Below are 12,838 nucleotides of genomic sequence, written 5' to 3' on the forward strand. Positions count from 1 at the left end.
TTCTAGATGCAAACAAACAAATTGGCATGTTGTTATCAGTATTGTATAGGTACATCAGCAGCAGATCTTTTCTCTCTCTAGGTCTGTCCATTCTGATAGACTTCTACCAGCAGTAGCTTCTATAAGAAACACTCCTCCTAAGAAATTATTAATCTTTCCATACTTGAGTCAAAGGCCAATGTGTAGACTTTATTAGCTATTCAGTAGACAAATACATTAAGCATAATTACTGTTTTGTAATGGAACGACACAGATTTAAATTTTTCTTTGAATTTTTATTCACTTTTTCCATAACGTTTTCATGTGTACGTGCTAAAGCACATTGATTTAAGGAAGACACCCTCCCTAGAGTTTGGGATGATGATTATCTTCGCTTACCTTCCTTATGGACTTGCAGAAGGTATCTCACTCTCAGGTGAGTATCAAAATGAATATGTGCAAGTTTCTTTGATAAATTTAGGAGCTGGTATTATTTGTGTCTAAAAGGGCCCCTGCTTTTTTATGTGTTTTCTCATTTAACCTGTGCTCGCTCTTTTAACTTCAGCTTACGCTAAAGAAACACTTATTCTCTACTTCATGTTATAAAAGTATAGAAAAGGTAGTTGCAGTTTTCATAAGCATTAGTTAGCCAACGTAAATACTAGTATTCTCCCCAGTTACCTCTGCCTAACACAGAATTAAAATTTCAGCTGCACGCTGTAGATCTCAGCCACATCAGCTGACTTAGATAATGTCCAGCCTACTACCCTGTAGCTGTTTTTCTGCCTGTCCTTCAGTGCCATTGGGGAAATCAGCTGAGACCACTGAGTGTTGTGTGTATCTCTGAATACTTGGTAGAAGTTTTGCTGAAGGCCACGAGAAGAGGCTTACAGGTGAACTTCTTCGATCATTCTGTAGAATCAAGTACAAAGACAGGGTCCAGTTCTGCTGGATGCCCAATGTCTCTGACCTTTGGTGATTTAAGTGGTTTTTTAAGGCAGTCAGCTTCCTGTCAAGGGAAGTGGGAAGGGGTGCAACAGTTAGCATAATTCAAATAGCTAGGGAATCTGCTTGGTTCTTTTTTTTTCTTTTTTTTTTTTTTTTGGTTTTTTTTTTTAAGTTTTAAGTGCGTTAAAAGCTGTATTTGCTCTACCACTTGGACTATATAGGAATGTTACAAGTTTGTGAGTAGTAGCAGGACTAGATTTCTTGTAAATGAGCTGCAGGTATGAAATCAGACTTTCTGAAAATGTACATGTGAGCTAATGTGAATATTTTGGAATGGATCTGTAGCAGTGTATATCAGCATACCTTGACTGATGTCAGTGGAGTTGTATTTTTTTTATATGTATGAGGATGTGACCTGTAATCATGGTAGTTACACAATCAAGATCTATAATCCTAATGCAAACGTTCCATTCTGCCCACTTGCATCCAGAACTACTCTGTATGTGTGTAGAGGCCAACATATATGTAGGGGAATGAAATTATATGAAACCTGAGCAAGCAGTTTGATATGTTAAAATATTTGTATTGCTGTAAAAACAAGTTTTGCCTTGTGAGAAGATTATTCTGGAGGGTCTCAGCATGTGGCCTTTTCTATTTCTAATTTATATTGCTTATTAATATAAAATATTACAGAATTACAGTACCATTGCATTACATAACCAACACATCTGTATGTTGGTATACAATGAAAAAGCATTTACAGTAAGATTCCTAGTTAGTTACTCTCAGGATGAAAGAGGTTCTTTGTCGTTTTATTTGTAAAGACAACCTCTCTGATTTGCTCAAGTGCCTTCAGGAATGACTTATCAAGAAATAGAAACTTTGAATGACCTTAGTCAGGTCACCTCTGTGTTTCAAACAAAGGATTCTTTTGACTGTACCTCAGCTATTCTAATCCTTGCATGTGTGTTCATCTGGGCCACTCCTAGATATGTATCTCCAGCCAAATACTTCTAGTCTTTTAAACTTCCCCTGTTTTGGGCAAAGCAGGCATACTCCCACGTCATTCTATCCTCTCGAGATCTGCATTGCAATTGATTTCTTCCGGGTTATATTGTCAGTTTTGGTCAGTTATTTCCTCACAAGGAGTGCTGTGGTTGTTGTTCAAGTGGACTGCTAAATTTTTGCACAATCCTAACCATCATCTCAAATGACACCCTTTGCAGGTGTAAGTCTATGCGGCAGTTGTGGAAATGCTTAAGATTTCCTTTAAGATACCCAACTCCCTATGAACAGTGAACAACAGGCAGCGTCTGTGATATGTCTTGAGCAGATTGAAAAATAAGTTGAAATTCAGATTCTTTCCATAAATAACTAAGAGCTGGGAAGCAAGGTAGATGGAAAAAATCCCTAACACAAATAAAAGATTTGTGAAATATAGTGAAATCTGAGGTAGCTGTTCTGGCCTGTGATATCAGTTGCTGTACCTCTGTCCAAGCTGTGCATATCATTAGGGCAACTGAACTCTATAATGGAAAATTTGGTGGCTTTTCCCATAGTTGATAGCTGAGATTAATCTCTGTAGTAATTTACAGCAGATGGTTTAGTGACCCTTTCTGCTGGAGGCCAGGGACATTCTGCACAGTAGCACTCCTTGCAGGCCCTGCGTATCAGGCTGTACTTTCCCTATGGTTGGACTCGGTGATCTTAACAGTCTTTTCCAACCTAAATGACTCTGTGATTCCTACAAAGGTAATTTTTGCCCTGAATTTTCAAGTCTCAATAGTTTTTCTGATTCTCAGATTGATAGAAAATTGGGGGTACACCTGTGTGTGCTGTTTGTTCTTAATTTTTTATGGTATTAGATGTTGTGCACCATACTGGAGTGGATTCACACCCATGCCCTGTTGGTCTCATTCTACTTCTGGTGGAGTGATTGGGGCCTGGCTGATCAGCAGGTAGGAAAGAATGACACCCTTTCTGGGAGAACTGAATCATAGAGTTCTCCAGCCCTGCTATTCTCAAATTGATTTTCTTCTTTTGATCTCACCTCTCTACCGGTTAGGAGAGTGAAAAGCAGAAAACACACTCAAGAATTCGCTTTTTATTTCCCTCACTTTTATGGGAAGATGTCACATAACAGGGATTTATTCTAGCTTGCAAGTGACCTATACTGGACCTCCTGGTATTTAATATGACCAGTGGAATGAGACCAGTATGAATAACAATGGTAATAGAAACCCCAGTTATTGCTTCATAAGCTTTTGTGTTAGTAAGGGCTATAAACACAAATATTTGCAGAGTGCAAGCTATTCTTCTGTTGACTGCCATATTTTTATCCACAGGTATCATGGCAATCCTCTTCTCTGGCATCGTGATGTCTCACTATACACATCATAACTTGTCCCCGGTTACACAGATTTTGATGCAGCAGACACTGAGAACTGTTGCTTTCATGTGTGGTAGGTGCTACCTATTATAAATATCTAATATTAATATTTTAAAATTTTATTTGCCTGAAATGGTGATTCTGATGGGAGCAGCGGAGGTGTGAATTTTCTTCTAGCTGTTTGTATGTCAGTGGTACATGTCTTTAAGAGAAAAATTCCTAATAGTGGAGGCTGGAAGGCAGTCAAAAGTCACCTTTCCTGCCATACTGGATAAAACATACAGCAAATCTCTCTCTCCCATCCTGCAGGCTCCTGCTAAGGTTTGCCACAAGATTGATAACCGAATAGAGATCTCTGACTCCTATATTCCTCTGGTCTATTTTTAGTTTTAGGAGATGGGTTTTTAGCAGTATTTTTTAAAATGGTTTTGGATATAAAAAGCTACTTGCAAAAACAATAGCTTCACAAATTGAGAAGTACATTATTTTATGTACTGTATGTAGTAACTTGTAATAAGAGTAGAAAAGGTTTTATAGAATTGTTTATTTAAGATGATGTGATTTCTTTTTCAGAAACGTGTGTTTTTGCATTTCTTGGCCTGTCGATTTTTAGTTTTCCTCACAAGTTTGAAATGTCCTTTGTCATCTGGTGCATAGTAGGTATTTACTTTCTTACATACTTGTTTAGATGCTTTTTTGGTATTGGGGAGGGGGGAAACACCTTATAGTTAAAGTATTTTAGAACAGTTGTTACGTTTTATAGGTTTTTATGAAAATACTTTTATATTTTTATATATTGCACAAAGTTAACTCTCACTAATAGCACGGAATTGTTCTTCTTGTTCTCAGCACTTCGGTGTACAAATACATCAGTCGTCTTTAAGGAATTCCAGTTTGCTGCTATTTTGAAGCCCTTCTGTATAAGATTATTAAAAACAAGGAAAAGAACCTTGCTTGTTTTGACCCTATTAGATTTAGTAAAATAAAAGAAATCTCGAAAGATGTTGAGATTATTATACATGCCACTTTATTCCACAAGATATTTTACCAGAAAACAATCCTCAGTTTTTACGTATCTTTAGCTTCATATGTATGATTTGTGTGGATGGGCAGCAGTTCGTGGAAACTACAGGGCAAACTAGTATCAAACTCTGCTCCATTTCATCTCTCCAGGACTACAGGTTTTGAGTCTTTCTCTCTCCTATATCGTTGCAGTTTGTTTACATAAACCAATTCAGTCCATACATCGCTTCTTCACTCTGAGCTCACCTTCTTCAGAGGAAATCCCTACTCAAACCTTCTCCAATGTGTATTCGTTCTTTGACTCCATTCTTAAGTCGTCTTCTTCCATTCTGTATTTCAGCGTAGCTTTATGTAGTGGCACTTTGAATTATGTTTCACATGGGGGTTACCTACATCTATTGCTATTATAATTGTTTAATATAGACATGGGAAGTATGTTGTCTTTTGCAGAGTCAAGAGAGGGAAATGTGAATCCAGTCGCATACAGCAATGTATACGAGCACATTTTAGCCCATGGTTCAAGGGAAGAATTGTTATCTACAATTTACAGATAGTGATATCAGCATGGGGAACTGCTCTCACTGCATTATACCCGACTTCCTTATCTAATGTATATCTAAGTTGTGACACTTCTTTCTACATAGCATTGCCCTCACAGGCGTAATGCAAATTGCGTTATTTTGAGGTGATTCATAAAGGAAAACAGCACAGCCCTTCAAGGATCCTGCTGACTAATTCTAGGATATTTACCTTATCAAGGTTCATTTGTGGTGGAATTTAAAAGCAATGCCATTGTGAAAACCTTTGCTTTTCTGAGTTACTGTATTTGTTAATTGTCTGCCATTAAATCAATAGTACTTTTTTCCCCCCCTCTCAAAATCTTGCTTCAATGGGTGGTGTATTTTATAACCATACTCAGGGAAGTGTTGAGGAACCCGATTACATGCTATTTGTTTGGCTTCTGGCCTTTTTCTCTGAGGAACTGGTCCATGGTGAGACAACAGAAATATCTTATTGCCTCTTAGCTGCTGTGCCAAGGGAATGATTAAAGGAGCTGAACTGACTGAACTGAGGAAAACTTTCTCCCAAAGTAATTCTTGGTCTCCCTGGAATGCCTCTTGGGTTTCATTTATTTATTATAAGTAAGGTAGTGTCTGGTCTCTGTCAGTGACAAGTCTGGTTTAGTGTCAGTTAAGCAGACAAAATGTTTAAAAAGTTAAATTCCACGTTGACCTATGCTGAGAGATTTCTATATGTTAGCTTAGCAGCACACCTACTTGCAAGACTTGTGAGTGAAAAGAGCGTATTCACCTTACCCTGTACAAACCAGATGCAACTGGGGCCTGTGTAAATGTAACACTTCAAATGGTCTTTTGCTTTTATTTCTGTTTTTCAGGTACTTGTTCTGTTTGGTAGAGCAGTGAATATTTTCCCACTTTCCTACCTACTCAACTTTTTCCGTGATCATAAAATCACCCCCAAAATGATGTTTATCATGTGGTTTAGCGGTAAGTTAAAGCTCAAAGTATGGAGAACTGGAAAAAAATGTTTTATCTTTTTCATTGTGTGGACTATTCTGGGAGGAGCTGGTTTCCATCTGTGGAGCAAAACTCAGCCGAACATTTGCACTGTTCTCAAACCCAGGTGCAACAGATGTATTCTCTTTCCTCTTTGTGCTAGAGGACTATGCAGTGGTGATCCCCACTGAAGCTTTTCTGCAAAGAATCTACTTTTCTTTCTAGGTCTAGCAACTTCACAGTTCGAACAACAGTATCTGAAGAGCTCAGATTCATTTTAGGGCAGTAACCAAATGGTAGATAAATGGACATGGTATAGAATTGTAAAAATCTTTTAAAGATGGAGGATTCCTGTTGAGTTATCAGGGTGCTGAGGACCAATGTAGCTGTTGATTCACTCTTCATTGGTTTACTGTTCTCTCTGATAAGGTTTACGTGGTGCAATTCCCTATGCCCTCAGCCTCCATTTGGGCTTGGAACCAATAGAGAAGCGGCAGCTCATTGGGACAACAACAATCATCATAGTACTGTTCACAATTTTGCTGCTCGGTGGAGGAACCATGCCCCTCATCAGACTGATTGACATTGAGGACTCCAAAGCACGCAAGAGGAACAAAAAGGACATTAATCTTAGCAAGACAGAGAAGATGGTTTGTTTGGGTTTTTTATTCAGAGGATCACTGATTTTTTTTTTTTTTTTTTTTTTACATTTTCCAAGATTAGTACATTATTTTTTACAAAAAAGTAAAATGAAAGCAATGAAAAAAGCCAAGGTGGTAGGAAAAAGCCAAGCAATATAATTTTAAAATATCCCAAAGACAGAGCTTGGTTAGTGTTTACACAAAATAACTGTTTGGACAAAGGGAAGAGAAATAGTCTCTTAACTCAATCGAATTATAAATTGATCCATACAAATTAAAGTAACCCCTGCAAAAGCATAAAGCAGATGATACAGGATTGAGTCATATACAGAGGAAAAGTAGCTAGTACAGTGTTTTTTTTTTTTTTTTTTTTTTTTTTTTACATTTTCCAAGATTAGTACATTATTTTTTACAAAAAAGTAAAATGAAAGCAATGAAAAAAGCCAAGGTGGTAGGAAAAAGCCAAGCAATATAATTTTAAAATATCCCAAAGACAGAGCTTGGTTAGTGTTTACACAAAATAACTGTTTGGACAAAGGGAAGAGAAATAGTCTCTTAACTCAATCGAATTATAAATTGATCCATACAAATTAAAGTAACCCCTGCAAAAGCATAAAGCAGATGATACAGGATTGAGTCATATACAGAGGAAAAGTAGCTAGTACAGTGTGACTCATGAATTAATCATAAAAGGCAGATGGGAATTATTTTGAAAAAGTCAAAGCAAAGGCCATGAGAAGGTGGTAACAACAGCACCCCTCTGACTGGGTTTTATTTTAAAGCAATTTCTAGCTGAGCAAGAGTACCGAAGAAAACTAACAGCCAGCCTGAAACCTCATGTGCAAAAGGCTGGAGTACATAAAGTATCCCAGAGCATTTGCCTGGTTTTCCCCAAACCATCGAACAATACATGCAGGGTATTGTTCTATAGGATCTGAAAAACAGCTCCTCTTGGCATGAGATTTCAAAAAGTGTGCAGTCTTCAGAATTATCTTACTCTGACCACGCAGGGAGGTGTGTATAGGAAGAGCACAGGGGTGTGGTGTGTTCTGATACAGGGCTTGTTTTCAGTGAGACAATGACATTAGTGTTGCTTGCTGGATAAAACCATTGTCCAGCTCACAAGAGAAAACCTGCACACTAGGAATCTGTTCTCAGCAATAGTAACGATACAAAATATGGAACATTTGAGGTCTTTTACCTTTCAGCATGAACAGGGAAGCGAAGTGGCTCTGGGAATCAACAGCTAGACAGATTCATACAGCCATAAGCCCTGGTAGGCTGGGGTGATAATTTCCCTGTTGTTCCAGCATGGGAATTGGTTGTGAGAAGGGAGAGCACGGAGTAGGGGGCTGAAGCAAGCTGGAAGGATGACTGCCACATTTCTCAGGTTATTCCAATATTTGTGATCTTTCTAGGGAAATACCATAGAATCTGAACATTTATCAGAGCTCACAGAGGAGGAATATGAAGCCCAGTACATAAAACGCCAGGACCTCAAAGGGTTTATGTGGTTTGATGCCAAGTATTTGAATCCTTTCTTCACCAGAAGACTCACACAAGAAGTAAGTCTTTCTTGTTTTCTTGAAGAAAAGAAACTGTGGTAGAGTTGGTTGTCACTTCGCTCTGTACCATTCAAGGCTCATAGTGTAGCCATGCAATTTCTACATACAGAACCGTGAGCCATCTAATATATTACTTGTGCATATGTAGAGCAGCTGTAATGAAAAGCTGCACTGTAAAATTGCAAGGTGGATTAAATGAGCATTTCTCAGGGCTGCCACAATTAAACTTTAAAAGGTGTATGGATTTATTGAACTCGCCTCTAATCTTGCAGAGTACCATGAAGAGTATCAGGAGTTACTACTGTCGCTAGAAAAAGCTGCTGCCACTCATGCAGAGTTTTTAAAGTGCTATCACACAAAGTTGCTGCCTTTTACTGTGCAGGGTCCTGTGAATTCTGGAGTTGTGATTTTTCTGCAGAATGCAGTTTTTATCTGGGAAATATGCACCGGAATTGCAGCCTTCACTTTTAAGACTTCTTCACTGGGAGACCAAGACTTTGAAGCTGTAAATGCAAAATGACACCTGACTTGAACATGTAACTTTACACCTCTCGGAGCCACTCAGTGTTAATACTATGCCATTTTCACTCCACGCCTCAGAAACCTGAGACTCCTTGGCTGTATAATTCACTGTTTTTCCAATTTGCCATAGAATTAAGCATTTTTGCTGTGGAGTTGATAATTTTGTGTAAAGTGGGCACATTCCATCTTCCTAGCCTGCACAAATGTACTATTTTTGCTCTTGTTTTGTACCTTTCTTTTCAAAAGAATGCTTTCAGCACTTTCCCACAAAAGCTAAAGGCATTTTTTGCAAAACCAAAAAGGAAACAAGAAACCAGAGTAAGCATCTGATTCGTAGTTAGTAGCCAAAAGCACAGGCTGCCATCCAGTTTGCAACCAAAGGCTAGAAAATAAGTATGTGAATCACCAAAGCAGGCCACAAGCTTCCCGCTGTCCCTGGGAACACGTAGAGAGGAGTGATATTCAAAGCCAGGCCATCCAGACAGCATTAGCCTTGTCGAAACCCACAGAGCAGGACTGTCTAGAAAACACAGGTAAATGTACCTGTCATCAAAAATATCGTCCATGGAAACAGTTACTGATTGAACACTTGATAAATATTTTCTCATAGGAAACAATTGCTTTGCATGCTTAGAGACCAGGAGGGGATTATTTCCTAAGAATATGTTGAACTTGTCTTTCTCTCTTGCTCTAACACACAAGTAGTGTTGTGGCTAAGAGACTGTTCTGGTTTGCTTTTGCCTTAGGATTTGCATCACGGGCGCATACAGATGAAAACCCTCACAAACAAATGGTATGAAGAGGTACGACAGGGACCCTCAGGATCTGAAGATGATGAGCAAGAGCTGCTATAGCAGACCGAGGCAGGAGTGCAACGAGTTTATCATTAGAGCATTAGAAAGAGGATTTAAGTATCGAGAGTCTGACTGCACAAAAGCTGGAAAGCTAAGAATGAACTTTCTGCTTTCAGGCGTGTCTTGTGCTACGTGTTTAGGTATAAAACTGCAGATCTGCTGTGCTTGATATTACTAGTCAATGATGGAAACCCCTAGGTGTCAGACACTGGACTGAATGAAGAACCTCTCGTTCAGATTTTACAGCATAGCAAATTTCATGCAGCCTATTGAAAAGCAGAAACATCTGCTGTGAAATAACAACATTGTTTAATGGGGGAGGTGTGTCTTCTTCCTATTATGAAATCTGCTGAAAACATATGCTGAAGTTCAGAGCCAGTGTATGACTCTGCAAAACAGAATGAATTGCACTTTACTTTTTTTTTTATATATATATTCATTCACAGCATGGAGAGGCTTGACAGTTTATACTGTGAATTTGTTTCATCACTAGTAAGGGAATCTGACTGGAATAAATCTATAATTTATGGGATTTGCACATTATGAATCCGGAGAAAATGCATACCTTGACAAAAAGCAGATGTTGCACATACAGGGAAGCACCTCTGAAAACTGGTGGGTTTGTCATTTAAGAAATTCTTGATTTCTATATGGGATTTTTTTTTTTTTATACTGAGGTATTGTTGTGGTTTAATCGCAGCCAGCAACTGAGGTTATCTAATCCACAGTACTGATTATAGCATGGTTTGGGGGAGTGGGGGATTGTATGACACAGTACAGAACTGCATGTGAAATTCTAGTTTTAATGTGTTTTTTTCCTTTGGCTAAAGCCAGTTGCAGTTGGGTTTCTGTAATTGGCAGTTGCTCCTCGCTGGCACTTTGGCTTCAAATCTTAGAAAACAGCAGCTTTTGTTTTGCCTAATTCACAAAGTGTCCCTAACACTCCAGAATTCACTAGTGGAATTCTTAAGTTCTAGTGGAAGAAAAAGCAGCATTTTCCATATCATTTGCTTGCTGAACTAAATGCGCGCATGAGGAAGAAGAGTCTACAAAACCTAATCCAGGTTCAGAAAGGTTAATGTTGCATATTGCTGAAGCAGCCTCAGTTGGGAAGTGCCAAACAGCTTTCATCAAGCTGTCCTGCTTATTAATATGATTTTTCTCTTTGCTTACGCCGTTTCAAAATCAGCAGTATCACGTCACTTTTTCTACGTGGCCTAGTCCGTTGGCTCAAAACTGCGTACACCTAAACGGACGCGCAGCGTTTGTGGCACATTTGCTATGGTCACACATGCAGCAGTTTGCTCTCACTGCCAACCCAAACTCCTCACTGGTCATTTGCATATTCGCGGTTGAAATGTGAATTGTAGTTCTGCACATAAATCTGACAGGCAAGTGCACATGTTTGTTTCTGAAAGTGAGACTTACATTTTTGGTCTGGTTTTGCTACTAAGGTTTTTAATCAACTGCTTACCTACTGGGAGGAATAAAAGTTCAAGAATGTATTCAGAATCCTAAACCTGTGTTGTCTGAGAAGTTCTTCCAAGATAACACATCTTGATACAGGACTCCCCCCCCCGTTAGTTCAAAGAGCTTCTCTCTGCTACTCCCAGAGCTGAAACTCGCACTGGTGGGAGTCTGAATGGGGCACAAACTCAGCTTCTGGTGTTGACCAGAAAGCAATCGGTGCTTGCTTTATTCTTAGGAGAGGAGCTGTGTAAAAATCAGACTTTTTCTTCACCTTTCTAGACGACAGTAGACTTAATTACATTTTAGTTACCCGTCTGTCTTGCTCCATTTCTCAACTTGAGCGTTTTAAGCCCAGGAGCTGGCTGGAAGGTCTCCGGGAGCTTCTCTTGCCACTGGAAGGTGTACGTTGATCTAGATGCTATTATGCTGGGCTTAGTGTTATGCCGTAGTGGTGCTGCAATATAAAATAGCCCCTAATTTCTATTGTTACTCCGCTGAAATAGGTCACCTGAGAAATAAATGGGAGATCTGCACCAATAGATCAGCCCCTCGGTAACTTCCATCAAGGTAAACTGATCGTTTCCTGCCCTCTGCTGGCAATTGGTGATAGCGCTCCGACATCTAACGAGAGCCATTTACTGGGAATCATCTTGCACATTAGATTGAAGCAATTAACTGATATAGCTAGAACTAATGAAATCACTTTGAAGCAATTAAATTGAAGAAAATGTGGATGGTTTAATTTAAAAGCAACCGTTCTAAAACTTAAGAAAAATACTACATTTGTCAAAACTTGGAATTAAGACAGCTTTATCTTCTCTCAAAATACGCACTAACTTCCTTATTTTGGAACGAAAAGAAGAAGTTTTTACCATTATTTCAGTGACCAATTTTCATATTCATTTATCAATACATTGACTTTTCTGTGACAGTCATTTCACAGTTTGGATTTCTTCACTTAAAGTAATATGCTTAGAAAAGCAAAATTATCTGTCTCCTTACTGACTTGCATTGCAGTTACTTTAGATCATTTCCTATTTTATCAGACCAATATTAAATGCTAATCCTCTTTCCACAAGTACTAGCAGCCCCGTCCTAACCTGGTGTCATCTGCAAATCTGCGCAAGTGTAAACTTGATTTTTTTCTGCTCTCTCAAATATGGAACCACGAGGAAGTACGATGCCGACGTTGCCGATTACAGAGGCCCTGAAGTTCTGCCAGGCTGCAAACCCAGTGGCTGCTTCTCTTGACAACTAAGGAGCTGTGCAAAGGAGAGGCAGGGGGAGCCCAGAGCACAGCTTTTGGCAGCTCAGAGCCTCCCAGAAGTTATTTTTCCCTCTTCCAGCCCATCCCGCAGCCCTGTGTTAGCCCACGACAAGGTGCCTTTGCTGCTGATGGCAAAACCCATCATCCACCATGGGGAACAGCAACAGCACCCAGAAGCTGCCACCCCCAGGCAGGGCTGAGCCCATCCCCAGTTCCCCATTTCCGTGCTGGGGATGTGGCCAGGGGCATGGTGTTGGCCCGGGAGCGAGGGGAGTCACTGAAACGCCCCAGCCGCCCCTGGGGTGCTGGCACAGAGCAGATGCTTCCCCAAGCTCAGCAGCCCTGCCTGATTAAGAATGCAACAGAGCTGCTCACAGAATACAAGAAAAAGGTGTTTTCAGCAGCGGCTCTCCTCCCATCAGTGCACAGCCGGGCAAGGTCCCTGAGGAATGGCTGCAACACAGCCAGTCGGCATCAGGAGCTGCAGGGAGCAGACCCCCTTTCCCTCCCGGCAGGCTGCGCCAGGAGGCGGCGATCCCTGCACGGGAAGGAGACAACCCAGCCGGCCGCCTCGCCCGGCAGCTGCCTGCTGCCACCACCGTGCCATGGGAGAGGAGGCAGGACACCCTGCAGAGCCTCTTCCCCAGGACGACGGGGGCTTTT

General features: G+C 40.1%; 1 protein-coding gene across 1 annotated transcript in view; it reads left to right on the plus strand.

Annotated features, from left to right (window-relative positions):
• SLC9A8 (solute carrier family 9, subfamily A (NHE8, cation proton antiporter 8), member 8) overlaps nt 1-10,951 on the plus strand; it is a 53,189-nt gene extending 42,238 nt beyond the window's left edge. The window contains exons 10-16 of the mRNA XM_009326844.1: nt 310-415; nt 3,273-3,389; nt 3,890-3,972; nt 5,736-5,847; nt 6,286-6,506; nt 7,916-8,062; nt 9,331-10,951. Coding sequence (XP_009325119.1) covers nt 310-415; nt 3,273-3,389; nt 3,890-3,972; nt 5,736-5,847; nt 6,286-6,506; nt 7,916-8,062; nt 9,331-9,438 — 894 coding nt within the window. The 3' untranslated portion in view covers nt 9,439-10,951. The remainder of the gene's footprint in view (nt 1-309; nt 416-3,272; nt 3,390-3,889; nt 3,973-5,735; nt 5,848-6,285; nt 6,507-7,915; nt 8,063-9,330) is intronic.
• The last annotated feature ends 1,887 nt before the right edge of the window (nt 10,952-12,838 follow it).

The sequence above is a fragment of the Pygoscelis adeliae genome, unplaced genomic scaffold (genome assembly GCF_000699105.1).
Source record: "Pygoscelis adeliae isolate BGI_AS28 unplaced genomic scaffold, ASM69910v1 Scaffold286, whole genome shotgun sequence".
Lineage (NCBI taxonomy): Eukaryota > Metazoa > Chordata > Aves > Sphenisciformes > Spheniscidae > Pygoscelis > Pygoscelis adeliae.